This window comes from Indicator indicator, chromosome 20 (genome assembly GCF_027791375.1).
Source record: "Indicator indicator isolate 239-I01 chromosome 20, UM_Iind_1.1, whole genome shotgun sequence".
Lineage (NCBI taxonomy): Eukaryota > Metazoa > Chordata > Aves > Piciformes > Indicatoridae > Indicator > Indicator indicator.
In genome coordinates this window covers 18,897,156-18,917,936 of record NC_072029.1, presented here as the reverse complement: position 1 = coordinate 18,917,936, position 20,781 = coordinate 18,897,156, and the positions used below count along the sequence as shown (strand labels likewise).

At 43.3% G+C, this 20,781-nt stretch overlaps 1 protein-coding gene across 2 annotated transcripts in view; it reads left to right on the top strand.

Moving 5' to 3' along the window:
- Positions 1-20,781, top strand: part of CRHR2 (corticotropin releasing hormone receptor 2) — a 146,978-nt gene that overhangs the window by 64,078 nt on the left and 62,119 nt on the right. For both annotated transcript variants that reach the window (XM_054390035.1, XM_054390036.1), the window contains one exon: positions 16,673-16,758. In XM_054390035.1, coding sequence (XP_054246010.1) covers positions 16,673-16,758 — 86 coding nt within the window. The remainder of the gene's footprint in view (positions 1-16,672; positions 16,759-20,781) is intronic.

The following is a 20,781-nucleotide window of genomic DNA, read 5'->3' as shown; positions in this document are numbered from 1 at the left end:
ACTAACAATGACAAAAAAAAAAAAAAGGTAAAAAGAGTTGTCTTTTAATAGGGTGTGTCCAAAAAAGTGTATCCAGCAGGTCTAGGGAGGTTTTTCTCCCCCTCTGCTGTGCCCTGGTGAAACCATATCTGGAGTATTGTGTCCAGTTTTGGGCTCCCCAACTCAAGAGAAACAGGGATCTGCTGGTGAGCCACGAGGATGATTAGAGGACTTGAGCATCTCCCCTGTGAAGAGAGACCAAGAGCCCTGGGGCTGTTTGGTCTGGAGAAGAGAAAGCTGAGAGTGGATCTGATCAATGTCTATCAATATCTGAGGGGTGGGGGTCAAGTGGAGTGGACCAGGCTCTTTTTGGTGGTTCACAGTAATAAGCCAAGGAACAATGGATACAAACTTGGACATACAAGGTTTTACCTCAACATGAGGAGAAACTTCCTTACAGTGAGGGTGACGGAGCACTGGAGCAGGCTCCCCAGGGAGGTTGTGGAGTCTCCTTCTCTGGAGACTTTCAAAACCCACCTGGATGTGTTCCTGTGTGCCCTGCCTTGGGTGACACTGCTCTGGCAAGGGGGTTGGACTTGATAATCTCTGGAGGTCCCTTCCAACCTCTATCATTCTGTGGTCTGTCATAGAAAAGCCTAATGCCACCTTCTTCACATTTGTTATTTAGCAAATTAAGTCAAAGCTGTGGTGCTTTGCATTAGAAACTGAACTGACCTTGCATTAGAAACTTGAAGCATTAGAAACTGAAGACACCTTTTCATGCTCTTTGAATTCTTTGAAGACCAGTGCCATTTTCCTGCCTATTCACACACCTCTTTCTTTGTTTTGTTTTGTGGTTTGGGGTTTTTTGTTGTTGTTGTTGTTGTTTGGGGCTTTTTTTGGAGTTTTGGGGGGGTTTTTTGTTGTTGGTTGGGTTTTGGGGTTTGGGGTGTTTTTATGTTTGTTGGTTTGGGGGTTTTGAGGGGTTTGTTCTTTTTTTCTGGTTGATTGGTTTTGTTTGGGTTTTTTGTTTGTGGGTTTGTGGTATTTTTTTGGGGGGAGGGAGCAGGGGATTGGTTGGTTTGGTGTTGTTGGTTGGGTTTGGGGTTTTGGGGGTTTTGTTTGTTTGTTGGTTTGGTTTGGGGGGGTTGTTCTTTTTTTATGGTTGGTTTTGTTTGGGTTTTTTGTTTGCGGTATTTTGGGGGGGAAGGGAGCAGGGGGTTGGTTGGTTTGGTGTTTTTTTCTTTTGCAACACAATTGTTCATGACAAACTTTAGGATTTAAGATTGTATGGTTTGGTGCCAAGCAGAACATGAAGTAAGCAGTCCCCACTTGAATACCCAATGGTTAAATAGTGCATGCTTGAGGCATCCATTCTGTGGTTGAAATGGAAATGGAGAAGTCAGCCTCAGTGTAAGAAATGCAATGTATGAGTTCTCAGTTATGCTTTTCATAAAAGAAAATCTATTACCAACGAAGGTAATAAGTATCTATATGGGAGAGTCTCACCTAAATGGAAGCAAATGATGAGCACTAAACACTTCTAGGTGAATGAACACTGAAACATATTTTACCTGGTCTTATTGCTAAATCTTTTTAAATCGAGGGTTTTTTTCCTTCTTTTTTCCTGCATTCTCACTGTAAACAACCACTCTTAATGCCCATTATTCCATGGGCATTCCATGACAGAAAGTCTGCAGTTGTTTAAAAAGCAAACAAATTCAGCTACAGAAGCTTTCTGCAGCATCCTGCCTGATGGTCCTTTGTGCAGTTGTCTGTATTAAACCATAGATCTGCTGATGCATCACCAAATGGATCATATCCAGAGAGCTGGAGCATCTCACCTGTGAGGACAAGGATGAGAGAGCTGGGGATGTTCAACCTGGAGAAAGTTCCAAGCAGACCTTATAGCAACCTTCCAGTATTTAAAGGGGGCCTACAGGAGGAAGAACTCTTTTATCAGGAAGTGTAGGGATGTTTGGTGTGATGCCACATAGTGACAGGACAAGAGGTAACAGCTTTAAACTGAAAATAGGAAGACTTAGTTTATAAATTCTTTACTGTGAGGTTGATGAGACACTGGAACAGGTTGCCCAGAGAGCTTATGGATGCCACATCCCTGGAAGTGTTCAAGGCTAGACTGGATGGGACTTGGAACAGCCTGATCTAGTTGAAGATATCTCTTGCTCACTGCATGAGGGTTGGACTAGATGATGTATAAAGGTCCTTTCCAACCCAAACCATTCTGTGATCTACTTTATGGTGTAGCCGTGGTCTCTCCCTGAGGCTTCCACCAGAAGGGGATTGACTGCACTATACTATTACAAGGATGGCTCTTGGCCTGGTTTGAAATACTGATGCTTAGGGCTTTATAGGGTGTGTTACAGGCAGCAATGAGATAGAATGCATATGGGTCTTAAAAACATGTGTGAGAAGATGTTGAAGCTGTCACTTCATGTGTGCCAGGCTACATGTGTGTGAAACCATGGTTCAGAGATGGCCTACTCATCGTGCTGAGTGGAAATGAGCTCATGCTCTTCAGATTCTTCAGAGAGCACAGCCAAGAAATAAAGCTGGTGAAATGCTTTTCTTAGACTGACACAGCATGTGCTGACAGCACCCATTATATGCCATAAAATTAGAAGAGATTTTAAAATCCCCTTTCATCCCTCCCATGCCATTTCAAGCCCCCAAAGAGACAGTAATTACCAGGTGCTAAGAAAGCACCTTCCCACCTAACAGCAGGCTTTCCAAATGAGCAATGCCTTGGGTGAATTAGGTTATGTCAAGGGAAAAGCCTCTGTTCCTCAGTTCCTTTGGCCTGAGCTTTTGCAGATTTTTCATGGTCTGCCTGGTCAACATGATCCTTCAACTCCTTGTGCACACAGGGGCTTTCTTCTGAGGGCTAGGGGATGTCTTGGGAAGCAGGACTGAGACAGAGACAAAGGAGACAGTCCTGTCTTGCACTCAGAGTGACAAATGCATATCTCTGATCTGTCTTTTCTGATTCATAAAGTAATGTGTGCATCAAAACAACCCTTACAGAACAACATGGTCCTTCACAGTTCCCTCTCAAAATTAATCTCATGCTTTTTCACTTCCTTTTTTATATATCACTAGCAAATCAAATTTCCTGGTATCTGTCCAGTACTAGCATATATTAAACTAAATGTTATTTCTCTCGGGTTACTGAGCTCACTTAAAGTTTTGACTCATGCTGTCCTAGAGGAAAGGTTTGGAACATGACTCGTGTTTCACACTACTTTTTGGAAAGCATGCAAATGCAGCAGTGTTTACAGCAATCGCAGCAGTATTATAAAGCACAGAAAGGGGCAGCCTTCATGGTTGAAGCATCTGGTGGACTTTCAAATTTGGGCTTTCACAAGTAGGTGCATATGCTATGTGCTACACTGATAATCTTCAAAGTCAGCTAATGCCTGCTCCCCTTTTTACCAGATAAAACATCTTTGGACACAGTGTTCTCCATAGAAGTGCTGTGTTTGGTTTATGTTATTTATTCAGTAATCTTTTGACACTAATGAAGTGTAAACTTCATTGACAGGGAGGCAAAACATGCTCAACCCCAATGCTCTTTAAGGTAATTTCTTTAATGAATGTTTGCTGTTCCTCATTGTGACTGTGTGAGAAGGAAGATCTCAGCTGGGTGTTGCTTTTGGGCTGGCAAATGTTTTCATGCAGCTGTTTTTAAATGTTAACCTGCTGACTGGAAAAGGGGAAACATTACTCCCATTTTCAAAAAGGGGAAGAAGGAAGAACCAGGGAACTACAGGCCAGGCAGTCTCACCTTTGTGCCTGGTAAGATCATGGAGCAGATCCTCCTGGAGGCACTACTGAGACAGAGGAATAGTGAAGAGGTGATTGGGTACAGTCAGCATGGCTTCACCAAGGGCAAATCCTGCCTGACAAACCTGGTGGCCTTCTATGACCAGGTGACAACATTAATAGATGAGGGGAGAGCGACTGATGGCATTGACCTGGACCTGAGCAAAGCCTTCCACACTGTCCCACACCACATCCTGGTCTCCAAGCTGGTGACACATGGGTTTGATGGGTGGACCATGAGATGGATAAAGAACTGGCTTGATGGCTGCACCCAAAGAGTGGCTGTCAATGGCTCCATGTCCCAGTGGAGGCCGGGGACAAGTGGAGACCCTCAGGGCTCAGTCCTGGGACAAGTCTTGTTCAGTATCTTTGTTGGTGCCATGGACAGAGGCATTGAGTGCACCCTCAACAAGTTTGCTGATGACACCAAGCTGTGTGGTGTCACTGGAGACAGACACACTGGAGGGAAGGGATCCATCCAGAGGGACCTGGACAGGCTGCAGAGCTGGGCACAAGCCAACCTCAGGAGGTTCAACAAGACCAAGTGCAAGGTCCTGCATCTGGGTTGAGGCAATCCCAAGCACAAGTACAGGCTGGGCAGGGACTGGCTGGAGAGCAGCCCTGAGGAGAGGGACTTGGGGGTGCTGGTGGATGAGAAGCTCAGCAGGAGCCAGCAGTGAGCACTTGCAGCCCAGAAAGCCAACCAGAGCCTGGGCTGCATCAGGAGAAGCGTGGCCAGCAGGTCAAGGGAGGTGATTCTCCCCCTCTGCTCAGCTCTGGTGAGACCCCACCTGGAGTACTGCATCCAGTTCTGGAGCCTCTATTACAAGAGGGATATGGACATGCTGGAAGGTGTCCAGAGAAGGGCCATGAGGATGATCAGAGGGCTGGAGCACCTCTTCTATGAGAACAGACTGAGAGAGTTGGGGCTGTTTAGTCTAGAGAAGAGAAGTCTCTGAGGTGACCTTCTTGCGGCCTTCCAGTATCTGAAGGGAGCTACAAGAAAGCTGGGGAGGGACTTTTTAGGCTATCAGGTAGTGACAGGACTAGGGGGAATGGAATAAAGCTGGAAGTGGGGAGATTCAGGCTGGAGGTGAGGAAGAAGTTCTTCCCCATGAGAGTGGTGAGAGCCTGGAATGGGTTGTCCAGGGAGGTGGTTGAGGCCCCATCCCTGGAGGTGTTTAAGGCCAGGCTGGATGAGGCTCTGGCCAGCCTGCTGTAGTGTGAGGTGTCCCTGCCCATGGCAGGGGGTTTGGAACTGGATGATCCTTGTGGTCCCTTCCAACCCTGACCGATTCTATGATTCTTAGTGGGAGAGTGAGGATATTTGTGGGGAGAGGGAAGAGGAAGTGTAGCACTGTCATTGACTGTAACAGGACCTCAAGACTGAGAATTGCTGTTACACTTCCCTTTATCTGCAAGGACTTTTTATTTTCTCATCTCAAACAAAGCTAATCTGATGACCTAAAGAAACTGTTGATAACCTGTCACATCAACAGTCATCTCCACAATCAAAAATCAGGCTTTTGCTGTGGCTGAATATTTTATTCATCCTGTAAAATAGTATGGCTAGTGGGGGAATTTTGTATTAGGAATCAAAATGACTTCACAGAAATTGGGAGCACTTGCCCATTCTTATCCCCTTTTTGAAGTTTATATTTTTAGAAAGAGAATTGTAGCTCCCATCTGCCAAGATGCATCTGGAATTTTTATGCTCTTATATGAGGTTTAGTCGTGAAAGCTGGCAGGCATGACTATGGCAAATGGTCATCTGTCTAGTGCTTGCAGTCTTGTCCTTTTTTTCCTGTCTTGTTGACAGTCTGTTTCTTCCATGATGGATACTGAGGCTTAGGGAAGAAACGGTGCTCTGGTAACGGAGCACAGCACAAGCTGACAGTAGCGTATGTTGCGGTTTTGCCCAGACGTCCTCAGACATGCAAGTGTGACAGGATCTGTCTGAGTCATCTTGTAAGACTGTAATTTTATTCTAAAAGGCAGCATTTTTTCTAAAATGCTGGATCTTTGATCTGGACAACAGCTCACATGAGAGGAAGAGGAAAAAAAACAAAACCAAAAGATTAATAATAATCTCTGTGAGTCTGAATGAATGTTCTGGTTCCTGATGGTCATTATTGTGGTATAGATAAAAGCCTAATACTGATTCCAGGCTAATCAGGTTTTCAGACTCTCTTGACCTTTTAGCATGACTCATTCCCTGTGTCATGTGTGATATCTTGTGCTGTTTTCTGAGGGCCCTTGTCTCCTCTGGGCTGCTTTCCTCTCATAGTCTCTATTGTTGCACTGGAGGTTTCATCTCAATTCTTATACCTTACCAGGTAAATATCACAGGAATGAGCACATTTTGGAATCCAGTCCCATCTCCAATCACCTCCTTCTTTTCTCAGCCACTTTCCTCATTAGTTTTGCAGAGCTCTGGGACCAGGTTAGAATTCCTGGTGATTATTGACTCTATGCTCCATCATGAAACATTCATAGAACTGCTGGTGCTTTGCTATGTGATTGCAATTCAGATTTCATCAGGTCACCAAATTCCTGAATAATTTCCAAGCAGTGAAGGTGCTGTGAGAGGAACATGGTTTCCCACGTTCCCACTTACCTTAGCAGCAATTCCCATAGAGGGAGGCTGCACGCTGGGACTCATTTACCTCACCAGGCTGTACAACTTGTGTTGAATCATCTGTTCTAAGAGAACTCCAGGCTTGGGCTCCTTTCCCCTCTCTCTTCCTATTGTGCTAATCAGCTCATAATGCTTCTCAATTCCACAGTGCTTTACTGTGGGTAATAAAGTACAGTTACACCTCTCGTTGTCATTGCCAGCTCTCTGTGTGTTCAGCAATTATGGCAAGTGACTAATTGAATTCTGAATTTCAGCTAAGACACAATTACTGTAAAGATGAAACATCATTATCAGCCTGTGCTCTGACAGCCTCTGAGAAGGGGATTAGGCAGGGAGTTGCTTAGCTCTGTGCTCTCCTAGTCTGTAGGGTTGTGCAACCCTAGGAGATTACCCAGGAGGTAATGACTTTCCTCCTCCAGTGTTAGTGTTTCTCAGAAGCTCACTGCTACTGCAGAACAATGGGAGAATTAAAGACCTGTTGGACTAACCACCAGTGAGAACCTGTTCTTAGACTATGCCTTTCTTGCTGATGTTTTCAGGTGGGTGAATGTTCCCACACATTCTGGAATTCTTCCTAGTAGTTTGTGCATGAGCCATGCAAACATGAGTTGGATGATAGCCTCTGTTTCTTAAATCAGTTACAGCAGTCAGGCTCAGGTGAGGGAAGTCTTTAAAAAGACATAGGAGAGATTGTTCCACTTCAAAGTTCAGCCCAGACACCTAAATTTAGTTTTCTGTATGAAGTGGCTTATGTGTGAACTCGATGATTCTTGCCAATAGGGGGGGATTTAGAGATGTAATCACAATGGAAGAACAATTCAGTTCCATAAAGTTAATAGCCACTGATCAGCTGAATCTGTCTAGACCATGCTGGCTGCAATACTTAGGGGTCAATTCACTTAAACTTGAGAATGTAGCACTGTTTGGATGGCACTTGCATGTTTATGGAGGCAGGATTCACTGAGCACTCATCAAATGGTAGTGAGCCTTTTCACTTGTGGCTCGCTCTGTCTTCTTGGTGTTCCCTCAGTTATTTCTCTAACAACATGGTCCTGGCTTTTCAGAACAAGCATTTTCTTAATCACAAGCCATGAAATAATTTCCTAAGGAAATGAATAGTATGTAGGGATGATAATTATATAAATTAATTATTCTGGTTGATTAAATGATTAAAAGAAGGGTTACAACAGGATCTGTAAGGAGCTATGACATAGAAAGCTTCCAGAGCAATTCCCCTATCATCCTTTTAAGGAGTGATTGGGAAAGGTCAACCGTCTGGGGATTGCCTGCCACTGTCCACACCTCAATTCTGGAACAGTTCAAAATGAGGCTGTAACCAAACAGAATGTGCCCTATGAATGTGTCCAGAGAAGGGCAATGAGGCCATTAAGAGGCCTCGAACACAAACCCTACAAGGAGGGCCTGAGGGAGCTGGGACTGTTTAGCCTGGAGAAGAGGAAGCTCAGGGGAGACCTCATTGCTCTCCACAACTACCTGAAGGGAAGTTGTAGCCAGGAGGGGGTTGGTCTCTTCTCCCAGGCAACCAGCACCCGAACAAGAGGACACAGTCTCAAGCTGTGCCAGGGGAGCTTTAGACTGGAGGTGAGGAGAAAGTTCTTCATGGAGAGAGTTGTTAACTTTTGGAATGTGCTGCCCAGGGAGGTGGTGGAGTCACCATCCCTGGAGGTGTTCAAGAGGGCACTTGATGTGGCACTTGGTGCCATGGTTTGTAGTCATGAGGTCTTGGGTGACAGGTTGGACTTTGATGATCCTTGAGGTCTTTTCCAACCTTATTGATTCTGTGATTCTGTGATTCTCTCTAACAGATGTATTTTATGGAGCATTTTTTGTTAACCCTGGAGGAATGAAAGGAGTGAAGCTGTGTTTGCATTTCCTGAGGTGAACTGTGTGGGGTTGACTTGCAAGGGACTGGAAAGTCAGAAAGCATGTACTTTCCTTTGTGTATAGTTTAACAAGTATTTCATTGAACAAAGTTAAAAAGAACCACTTTTCTGACAGCTTTGGAGAGGTCATTCTATGGGAGCTGTCTGGAGGTGCTAAAATGACAGTGCTGGCTGCCAGGCCAAGAGTTACCTGCTGAGCACAGAGGAGATACATCAGGATCAGGGACTCTGGATTGGTACCTGCTTAAGTAAGCCATGGAAATGTGGAGAAAAGAAGTAGGGGCACAGAAACCAGGATGTGGGTCCTGGAATGAGCTGTAAAAAAAGTGAAAGCATAGCCTAGGATCTTAGCCTTAGCTCAGCACTGAGGCACATCTCAGAAATGAAAAGCAAGGGAACTAACCAGCCCAGGAAAATATATGTGAGATCCAGTTCTCAGTAGGGTTTGTGGTAAACAGGGCAACACACCAACTTTTCTAGCCAGTCTGTCTAGGAGGCAGCCAGGGGTTGCCTAGAGAGGATTTAATAATGGCTGTTTTTTGGACCTCAACACTTAGGTGAAAATCAGGAGGAGAATGAACTACAGAGAAATAGAACTGTGTGCCTAAAATGCCTGTTCATAGTCCTGTAGTCTAGCAAGCAGTAAACCTGGTCAGCATGTCTGAGGGAAGCTGTGCTCCTAAGTGCTGCATACAAAAGTGAGTCTGGGTAGGAGTGGGCACAAAGGTGTGGTCAAGCCTGTAATCTGTATCACAATGGCTAATAGAGTGTGCCTTGGGCTAGAAATCCAGCACAATGTTTCTCTAAACTGAAGTAGTATGAAGACTTCCAAATTTCTAAAAGGTTCTGTACCTGCCTTTGCTTTTGACATCTCTTATGACCTGGGTGAATCATATGAGCTTTTTAGCAGATAGGAAATCAATACAGAAAGGGAGCATAATTAGACTGCTCCAGCTTCTCATAAAACATTTTAGGTCTTTTTGGCAAAGGAAAACAATAGAAAGCTGAGAAAAGTTTCTTACATTGTTGAAAGCCTGAAGAAACAGATTGGTGAGCTAGGGGCAGAAATATTTTTCTAGGGAAACATGTCTTACCTAAGTTATTATTTATCTGCCTCCCAAGTCTTTCCTATAAGTGCATTATAATTCCACCTGCATGTCAAAAAAAAAACAAACCACCTCAACTATGACATTGAAGGAAGCCTTTTTGCACAAGGCTTTAAGGATTATGTTGGCTTTTGGCTTTAAGGATTATGTTGGCTAATGTACAAAGTAATAAGCATTGGTTGGATAACTGTTCTTTCCTCTCCTTGCTTTGGTCTGAATATCCCTCATTCACAAATAAAGTATGTGGAGAGAGCTTTTTTTTTTTCCTTTCAATCTCCTGGATGCCTGATCACTGTTAGAATTGTACTGCTGTCACTTACGATTTCTAGAAATAGTAAGCAGTGTCCTCATGCATCGTGAATCCTACCTGTCTCTGGCTTGTCACTGCAACAATCAGAAGAAACCCACAAAAGAGGAAGGATGCCACTTGAATAAATAATTTATAGGCCTATGATTCAGCCCCTATCTATTTTTAGAGGCTTGCTGCTTTTCTGAGACTGAAAAAAAAGGCTAAGAATAGTATACATATGAAGTGATGTATCCTTTATGCAACACAGGGCTTTTTCAGTCTCATTTGACCTGAATCCTATGAAATCTGAGCAGACAATCAAAGGAATTGATGTCAAGCAGTTCCTGTTGTGTTTACTGGGGGTCATTGTGGATAAGTACCCAACAGAAAAAATTGTGCTTAGTACCTAGCAAAGTGTCTTATTTTGATCATTAAATGAACAAAAATTATTTGGAGAACATGCTGGAAGAATTTTACTATATCCCAGCAATTAGGACACTCTGAAAGGAAGGAATCCATTGGGCTGTGTTCAAATTCCTCTTGAAATCCAACAGAGTCAAAGCACTCCATGTTGTGAGTAACTTCTGGGCTATGATGTTCAGCACTGGGATGTTTTGCTTTACTCAGAATTTCTCTAAAATTTTTAGTGTTGGGTATCTAGGTCCCATTTACTAGCCTTAAGTGATTCTGGTTGCCCCAAACCCATGTGTTTAAAAACCACCTATTTGGCTCAGAAAATATCAGCCAGCTTTAAGCCTGGCTCTGGCTTCTCCACTATCTCTTCAGCAGTGTTTCAGAGAAGCTATTTTAGTGTTGCAAACCTCAGGAAAAACCTCACTTATTTGTGCTTACTTTCCACTGGCAAACTTTGCATAAATAACTCCCTTGGTTATGCACAGTTATCATGCCCTGAAGACAGTGTAGAAAGGGACTGGTAAGATGTGCTGGACAAGGGTAGTTGCAAATATTCTGGAATTACAAGGTTGAACTCTGCCTGTCATTAATATGCAGGTTCAACCCACCCCCAAAAAGGAAGGCAAAACATTCAGTGGTGATCAGGGCACAACACAGACACAAAAAACCAGCTTGAGTTACTGTTATCAGAAAACAAACCAAACCAAACAAACCACACCTCCAGTGGAGAGATTTAACAGACTGTCTGAAATAGTTTTACAAAGCAATTAACTAGACATTCTTGAAGTTTAGTATTTTTAATCTGTACTGAACAAACCCTGCTGGTAGGGACATGGATGACATGACCGACTCTGCTCTTTCTGTGGTTTGCTGCCTCTGTGATTCTCTGACTGCCACAGTCTCTGCTAACTCTCCTGTCCAAAACGTTGTACTTTCGAACGAGTTTGTTCACTGGGGTGTTCTGGTTTTCTGACAGCTGACAGGGATCAGCAACCTGTCAAAGCAATCTGAGATCCTTAGCTGATCAGAACTTAACAAACTGTTTTATTTATTTATTCATTTGTCTGTTTTTTTCCCTTGTCCCATGATTATGGGGGCACTCTGCGTGTGTGGGATCTAAGGCAAAAGGCAAAAATAGTTAAAGGAGGCAAATTTCCATTTTAATGATGACTGGAAATGTAAACCTTGTCAGGAAGTCATCTTCATGAGACACAGAAACATGACTAAAACCTTTTTCAAAGCCAGCTTAGTTCCAGTTGTCAAGGACAAGATCCATTACAGCAGTGCTTGCATGCAGTGTCTGGAATTGTCTTTCACCTGCTAATGACTGGAAGGACGTAATTAACTTCCTGCCAAGAATTACATCCAGTCTACCTTTGCTCTGTGCTCCTGTCCCTTGTTTGGTTCATGCTTTTGACGATTTTTAGTGACTAAATACAAGCCTGTGACCAGGCTAATCTAAAAGGACTGAGTTACCATTACCTAAAAGACTTTATGTTCTTCAACAGGATCAATAAAAATAGCATTAAAGAAAAAAATCAAACAACAACCACAAAAAAAAAAAAAACCCACTCAAGAAATGGTTCTCTTTGCATATTCCAGACAGAAATGCAACATCATCTGCTGTTAGAAATCAAATTAGGGTCAAGGGTTTACCTCTCAAACTGATGTAAAACACTGAACCTAAACTGTGTTTTAAACTGTTTTTTTTTTTCCAGAGGGTAATAGCATCCTGTTAACCACATGATTGGTTGAGGTTGGAAGGTGCTACTGTTCTAACCCTCCTGCTCAAGCAGGGCCATCTAGAGCAGCAGCTTTTGAGTATCTCCAGGGATGGAGATCCCACAGCCTCCCTGGGCACCCTGTGCTGGTGCTCCTTCACCCTCACAGACTGCAAATGTTGGTACCTCTACTCTGTGTGTGTGTGTGTATCTATATAGTGTGTGGAGCTCAAATGCTGGCTGGTGTGTGGAATTAGGGTGTGGCACTGGGCTGTCTAAACAGCCACCACTATGGAGCAGGAGCCGCAGTGGAAAGTTTTGCAGTATTCTGTCTGGGGGGCAATAGTTGCCGTGTTTGAGAATACTGCCATTGCTGTCACTGACTTTAGTGACAGAATATGACTATAAGCAGCATGACTGTATCAGCCCTTAGAGGAAATATGAAAATGTGTGTGTTGTGCTGGCTGGCCTGGAGGGGATGAAATACATTTTCTGGAAGCCAGTAACCTGAATGACATTCTGAGCCCTATCTAAATATTTTTGTATGCAGAGAGTTCCCTTTTACCTCCTCCCCTGTCACCTGGTGGTGGTTAAGCTCAAGCAATCAAGTGTCACAAATGTTGTTAATCTACAAAGGCAAAGAGGAAATCAACATACTCAAAGAATAGGCCACAGACTGAAGTGGAGAAATGAATATTGGATAATGCGTCCAAAACTCTCTGTGTAATGGTGGGGTGTTGCCTGTGTCACTGTGAGTCATCCACTCCCCATTATTCATCTGCATGAAGATTAAATCTGCTTATCCAATTGTATGAGTGCAAATGCACTCAGAGCACACAGCTACAAGTTATAATCACCAAAAATCTCTTTATTTTAATGGTCCTTTGAATAAATCACTCAGGAAGGAGAAATTACAAAGAGAGAAAGTATACTGAGTTCTTCAACATGTCATTTGTCTAAGAAAATGAATGCTGCCACAATTTTGCGCTTAAGTGGGAATAAAAGAATTAGTGTTAATTGCTCTTATTAGCTATTGTTGCCATAGATCATGTAACTGTTCTTTTCTTCCTGGCTGTTCACTGTTTGTTTCTACAATGGAGTTCTCCATTGCGACTCTTCCCTTTTCTCTTTATTTTTCACTACAATCGCTAGGAAGAGCTGAATTTAATCCAGTCTCTTTTGTACACAATGCTTTAAAGCAAAGGGCAGGAATGCTTCTAGCACAAAGCACATCATTCCCAGTTCTCATTGAAAAACCAGGCGAGAAGGAATATTCCTCAGCACGTTCACTCTCCAAAGAGATCATAGGAGTCTCTTGGTAAGATCCTTGACTATTGGCCTCCCTCTTCTCCCCCTTTACATATTCTGAAGCTGAGGAACACGTACCTTCTGTTGCTGTCTTTCATAGAACCAATGTATCTGTCATCTTTTTGGCATCTCTGCTTCTTCAGACACTGCTACAGCTCAGCATGTCTCAGTGACTCAGCCTGTCATCAAACCCAGTGTCTGTTATTTCTTCTCCATGCTGTTTTTGGTAGTAAGCAGGGATACTATGAAGCTGCTGTTTGCTGCTGTGGAAAAGACTAAGATGTTTATTTGAAGGTGCTGTTATTTTCTCCAAGGCCTCCTGTGCAGAGATGTACAAGTGCCCACAGAAAGTTCAGCACATGCCAGACGTGACTGAGTCTGTGAACGCAGTGAGCTTCTGTCCCCTGCATGTACCATTGGCCCCAAGGAATCCTAGACTCACTTACTACATGGCATGGGATTCATCTCTGCAGGAACAAGAGCTGCTCCTTCCAGATACCTGCAGTGAGGCTCTTACTCTCTGCTGTTACCTCACTCAGATACTTCTCTTGAAAGCACTGTGTGAAAGGTCTGTGTTATATCACTGAAATGGATGTATCAAAATACGTTCAGTGTGGTGGGGAACTTTGTTTCCATGTGGCTATTAGAACTAATGCCATTAGGCATTTGGAAGAAACAAAGACCTTTGCTTTGGAGTATAAATTATGACTACTGGAGTTTGGAATGATGCATTCCCAGAAGTCAGACCCACTTGCTACTTTTGCTTCCAAGAAGTGGCTGATGCTGGAGGAGATTCTGGGCTGGAGACATTCAGAGTTTGATTTTTATCCTCTACTTGTTCAGCTGCTCACCATGTAGGAGTCCTGTGTGACAGCTGATAAACCCAGATAACTGTTTCTCAAAAAGCTACTTTCACGTGGGTTTTGTATAGGATTCCTGAGTTAGCACTGAAAGATTGCTCAGAGGCACATTTTATAGCTCCTAATATTCTAAGTACTGCCCAAGGAGGTGGTGAAGGTGTTCAAAGAACATGTGGACATGGCATTTCAGGACATTGCTTAGTGGGCATGGTGGTATTAGGTTGATGGTTGGACTTGATCTTAAAGGTCTGTTCCAACTGAAATGATTCTGAGATTGTAAGTGGAATGGAGGAATCCAAATGGAAGAGGAAATGAATGGCTTCATTACACTGGATCTTGATTTGCTCTTCATGATCTGGTCTCTAATAACTCTTTTGGACAAGAAACATTTATTCTTTTCTTCTGAAAAGTGAGTTTTAATGAGCAGGGAAGATGTAGTGCAGGAGACAGAGGTGTGGTGACCTGATAAGGCAGAATACATGGTTTGTGATGATTCACATCTCTGCCACATTCCTGCCAGGTCATCTTCAGCAAGTCATGTACACACGTTTTGCTTCTATTTCTCTGCCTGTAACATGGAAATAACCATGAGAAGAGCAAAGAAGGAAGTTAGTGTGGAATGGATGAGCACTCCTAATATTTGTTTTCTTTTTCCAACTAAGACAGATCTTTGAAAGGTCCCTTGAGGTCAAAGGGGTTTTCTTTCCCTACTTTTGACTTCCTCTCTTTCACTCAACTGTTCGGTTTCTGTTAATTTCTTATCCAGAAGGCAGTCAGAAAAGGAAGAGTGTTTTTTCTTTTTCATGGATAAGTAACTCCTTGATTCAAATGCACTTTCCCCTCTCAGACCCAGTTGGATGTTCTAAGTGTCTCATAAGGTTGATTGTGTTTGTGCTCTCCACACCTGAGTTGGAGAGATACCGCAAGAGAAAAGAAGAGCCAGAATGAATAAAACAACTGTTTTCTATGAGGAATGTCCTGGAAGCAGGATTCAACATTCAACTAAGCATCAGAGCATCCATCTCAGTGTTTGGAGAGTCAGACATTTTCTGCAGAGACTCAAAATCAGCAACCATTCTGCACAAAGAGCTGGCCCCAAGGAAGAGCCAAATACAAGGGCTTTCAGGGATGTAACTTGGATCCAACAACCTGAATTGCATTCTGAGAGGAAGGGGAGAAAAGATGCCAGGAGGCTTGTATAGCTTGGGATGTTGAATAGTAATTGTCAGAGCAGTGAGGAAAGAAGTCTAAGCACTTGTTTAGCCTTCAGTGGAAAATTACATCCAAAAAAAATGCAGAGAAAATGGCAGTCTATACCTGATTCTCTAGTAAAAAAGAGAGGGAAGTGTGAAATTATCTGTATACTTGTGACAGTGAGGTCCTTGACCTGTAGCAGAAGTTTTTTAAGCTTTATTTTGTTTTATTTTGTCCTTGTCACTCCAAGAAGAAACAGCAAAAAAGCACAGCCAGACAATAACAACATGAAATTCAGCAGTCTGTGTGGATATGGTGCAATCTGAAGCATCATCTAGATGAACTGTTTCTTTTTGCTTTTCATATGGACTTCCCTTCTTTGTAGGAAAAAAACACCTTTCAAATGTCATTCTACTTTTTTTTTCCCAATAGCTGTGGTCAACAGCACTTTTAGAAATGTTCAATCTGATGCTTCTATTTGGCATCTTATTTTCTTGATGGCAGGGTGCTGAAATAGCACTGAATGACCATGGCAAATGCCCAAGAAGAAATTGGGTAAAGGGCAGCAAGAACATCATGAAGAGATCATAGGAAGTTGTCTGTATGTGTCCTTTGGGAATCTTACTGAATTTCCTGTTTTGTTTTAATTCTTCTGTTTCTAAGACACAGTTCAAAGTAAGCATGGAAAGAATCTATTGCTTGGGATTGGTTGTGCTTTTGATGGGTGAAGGAAAGCAATTTGTACAGCAAAACTGCACAATTTTCTGTCTGAGAAAGCTTGGAAAAGGTCAGAAGTGGTTTCATTTTCACAGAGGAGGGGTGAACTCATCCTAACCCAGGTGTTCACATTTCCAGAGACACTGTTGTGTCCAGCATGCCTGCCTCAGGGCTGGTAGATGTGGTTATTTTGCTCCTTTTCTGAGTTCTTTGCATAAGTTTTACCAATAATGTTGTAGCATAGGAAGTCTGTAGAAAATCAGTATCTCCAGGAGTGTCTTTTCTAGTTCACAGTGGGATAAATGGGAAGGGAGTAAAGCAGTAAGTTTGCCAGACTCGTAACATTCTCCTAAATGGAGCACTAAGGACCTAAACTTTTCTGCCCATTTAATGCATCATGTAGCAGCTTTTTAAAAGCTTTAAGTTTTCTCTTGCAACATTCTTCTGGTACCTTTGCTGTCTTCTGAACCTATATGCTGTAAGAAAACATTCTTGATAAGTATCTATAGTTGTTGTCTCTACATGTGTTGATGTCCTGGATTTCTACTCTTCTGTCCTCAGAAGGAGGAATATTCTTTTCAGAGATGGGATGATTTGATCTGGCTTGTGAATTTGTTCTGTTAACCTTTCTTCAACTCTATGAAATGTCCATACTGTCTAGCACAGTGTTCATCTCTCTTTTATTTCGGTCCCTACCAGGAAATGCCTACAGAGAATGCCTGGGCAATGGGACATGGGCTTCCAAGATAAACTACTCTCAGTGTGAGCCTATTCTGGATGACAAGGTCTGTATTTTTGCCCTCATTTTTGCCTCAATGATATTTCTCAGTGAACATGAATGCAAAGCTAAGCTTAAGGTTAAAATTTGGAGCTGCTGAGATGGATTACATTTCTGTCTCTGCAAAAAATTCTCCCTGTGAATTCGGGCAATCCTCTCTCAATATCCCCACTACTCAGATGGTTTTTACAAAGGGATGCTTTATTACCCTCTGCTCCTGATGATGTATGTTTATGCAGATCCTTCCTAGCTTTGTTCAGAGCCTACAGCTGCTACCCTAAACGTTAGTAATAATAACAATAAGACCAAAAGCTTCTTTGGCAGTGAAAAATAAGCTTTCACCAGCTGATTCCAGCCTATACCTGTCAGTTCTGAGCCCTCATTGACAACTGGCCTTTCCAGATGTTGATGTCATTTTTCCTTCATCAACTATGTAAAAGGGCAGCAACAACAAAAAAATACAGTCTCAGATTTCAGCTGCCTTTAAAAGGTTCAGCTGGTCTTGCGTTATATAAGAGTTTACAGAATGAAATGAGTACAAGGAGTTAAACTCCTTCAGAGGCTGCAAGCAATTATGCAAAGACCTTTTCTTGGAGGCATCATAGATATTCATCCTCACAGGCTTTAAGCCTTCAAGCCATTCACACCGTGTTTGTTCTCTTCCTCCTGGTTTGAGTGCTTTGGTGGGACACAGGTGCACAGGCTCACATGCTGTCTCTCTGCCTGGGGATGGCTTTGCACCCTGAGAACAAGGGCAGAGCCCAGCATCTCAGGCCTGTTTCTGGTTTGGGGTTCATTCCACTCATCCTGTCATTGGAATTGTGTTATGCCATTTAAAAATGGAGAGGAGGAAGAAGAGGTCTCACCTCCTGAGGGCTGCTTGCACAGCTAATACAGATTTAGTACTTGGGAACGATCTGGACTAGTCCAGCACCTCCAGCAATCAAGATGTGCTTTGGCTGTGGTTCAGCATCCATCTTTGTAAGAGCCATGTTGTTGTTGAATGTGAGCTCTGGCAAGTGAATCAGAAAACAGATAAGTACACACCAGCTGGTAAGAAGTGCCTACTCCTACCCTCTGACTGGGTAGTTCAGTGGTAGCCCAGTCCCACACACTCTCCTTTGCTAGGGGTTTCTAGAAAGTAAGAAAAATGTACCAGTCTGTCACTGCCATAGAGAGGGCACATTCAATGTGGTCTAGCACAGTGGAGAGGCTCCCATGGCAATTTAAGATGACACATGTTGGGACCACACCAGTGCAGCCCTGCCTTTCATTTCTTTCCCACTTAAAATGAAAAAGTATCTTTCTCTTGGGTCATTTTTCAGATGCATCAGTTCCCTGAAATGTCTTGTGTTATTTTGGGAGTGCTGGGGCCAGGACAGGCAAGGGGACTGAAGCATGGCTGGGCTTGAGGGGGAACAGCAGACCATGGTAACAGATCATCTCTCACCGAGATGGATTTGCACTGCTGTGAAGCCACCTTCTTAAAAAGGATCAAGAGGAGATTCTTGTGGCAGCCAGTGCTGATTTAGAGAACAGGGTAAAAGAGCTGAGTGAAGACTGGAAAATCTTTGTTGTGGTTTAGCTGCTATGGGAAATGTGAGTTGATGGAGCAGTCTTCTGCTGCACCAGCTCAGGAAAACACTGCTGCATTTTAATGACACTCTGTATGTGTTTGTCTTCACAACTTGAACAGTTGCTATCCCTGCACAAGCAAATACAGAAGAGTTTTGTCCGAAGAGGCTGGAGAGCATTGTGACTAGAGGACGGGATTATTTCCTTTGCTCTGTTTTTGCTTTTAAAGACTTTGCAGCTATGGCAATAGCTTAAAACCTCTTAAATAGCATGTTCCTTAAACAGATGAAAGTGCAGATGTTCCCCCAACCTTGTTTGCAAAAGCTTAAAAACTCATTTATGAGATCTTCAAAGATTTGCAACAAGCTTTGCAAATATTAATATTTGTGAATATTTCTGAAATCTCTACATAATGCTCACTGTTGCAGATGAATACTTGGATTGGTTTGTGATCTGAAAAAGAGGGGGGGAGGAAATCCCCATAATCCTTCATTTTGATTAAAGATGAGATGCAAGCACATGTGGGGCTGTTGCTGTTTATGGACTGATCCTAGCAGATGCTGAGCAGCAGCAGCCAGGAGGTACACCCTGTGCTTTGTGTTTGTTTTTAATAGAGAACACAACTAGTTTGGAGCTTGGCCACTCACAGCCAGAGTGCTAAAGAATTGTCTGGTTTGATTGCAGTCATCGATATAGGACCTTCCAATACCAGCCCCATGTCCAGTGCCACTTGTTTTATGATGGAGTGTTGGTAACGTAGCAAGGGACATCTTAGGTTTTCTCAGCTGTGGGTCAGTTGTAGGGGGCATAAGCTCCTGTACCACACATTGACTAGATTGCATCAATACATCGCTGCTTTGCCTTGGGGTCAAGACCTGTGCCAGTAGCTGATAAAACTGCCCAGGGACTGCTCTGCTCCTAGATTCCCACTTTGGCTGGGATCTAGTTGCCTTCATGTCGTTATGTGGTGTAGGTTAAAATGCTTCAGTGTGGCTCCATGTGTCTGGCAGGTGTGACACAGGCCTTCTGGAATACCTTTGTCCTTCAGGAGCAACAGCTGGAGATCAGTCACCAGGACCAACTAGGAAGAATAGTCTCCTGAGTGCACCTCAATGGGCTCTGGATGCCAGCATGTGCATAACTGTTAATAGCCCTTGCTTCAGATGTTGGCTCAGATGTTAAGCAGATACCCAAATGTAGTTTCCTAACATCAGACTGAATCCCATCCTCTGAACAACCTCTGAACAGGCACTGAACCTCTGAACTGCCTCTTTCATGGTATAATGTGTGACAAAAAGAAAGCTCCTACTGAGCCTGCAAGCTCCTGTGTCAAAGCGACCTTTGCTGCATCTGGCACAAATCCTTGCTCCTAAAAGGCAAATGAGAGTCTCGGGCAGAAAAAAAAATTATATATATATATGTATATCTATATCTATATATATGTATCTATATTTATATCTATATCTATCTATCTATCTATCTTAGCCTCCAAAAAGAGCTACCCATTAGAAGATTTGGTCTTGTCTATGGGGCCTGTGGCAGCTGGATATGAATCTGGTTCTGATAATGTTTTGAGGTGGCTTCAAGCTGTGTAGCTGAGTTAGCATCATGCTGTGCTTAAGTTAATATATCCTGCTTAGGAGCACAGTCACATTAGCCACAGCTACGCATCTTCCAGCTGGCTCAGAACTGGAAAGCAGTCAACTCAGAGGTGCTTTGGATGACAAAGATACTTCCCAGTTGCTTCTGAAAGTCTTTGGAGAGGAGGTATGGTGTCTTTAAACTGTGCTGGTGATGAGATCTCCCTGGCAACAGGAAGAAATCTAAAGTGACTGAATTAGGAATGGAGTACAGAGCCTTGCAGGAGGACATGGGCCATAACCATTGGCAGGACTTGTCAGGAAGTTCTGTGAGAGGGAGAAAGATGCTTGTCTTCTGGAGATCTAAGAATGCTCATTAGGTGGTCATTAGTTCAACTCATTAGCTGATTTGGTTTGGACAGATTAGCAGACACGTTGGAGCTAACTGAAAGAAGTCCTCTAGACAGTCGTTAGCCTGAAACCTGGCTGCAGGGAGCCCAGTGTGCCTTGGGTTTGCAAAGCTGGTGCAGGTAAAGACATGAAGCTGTGCTTCCTCCACTTAGCTGGGAGGAGCTGGCTGCAAGATAGTTCTGCAGTGTCTGATGTGACATGGTTGTCATGCATGAGGTATGGCATGGAAGAGGAGTCCAGTGATGCGACTTGCTGTGGTCACAGTGCCCAGAGCGTCCCCTTTTCTATTTCCTTTCCCATGTAACAACTCTCCCCCTAAGCCTGAACACGATTTGAAGCTGTGTCTTGGTGCAGTGGAACATCTTCCTGGAAGCAGAGGAGCATTGGGTGGCAGTAGAAGGTTGTTACCGTTTTAAATGTACCGGTCTTCGAGAGAGTGAGACAGAGAAGAGTTATGCAAGTAT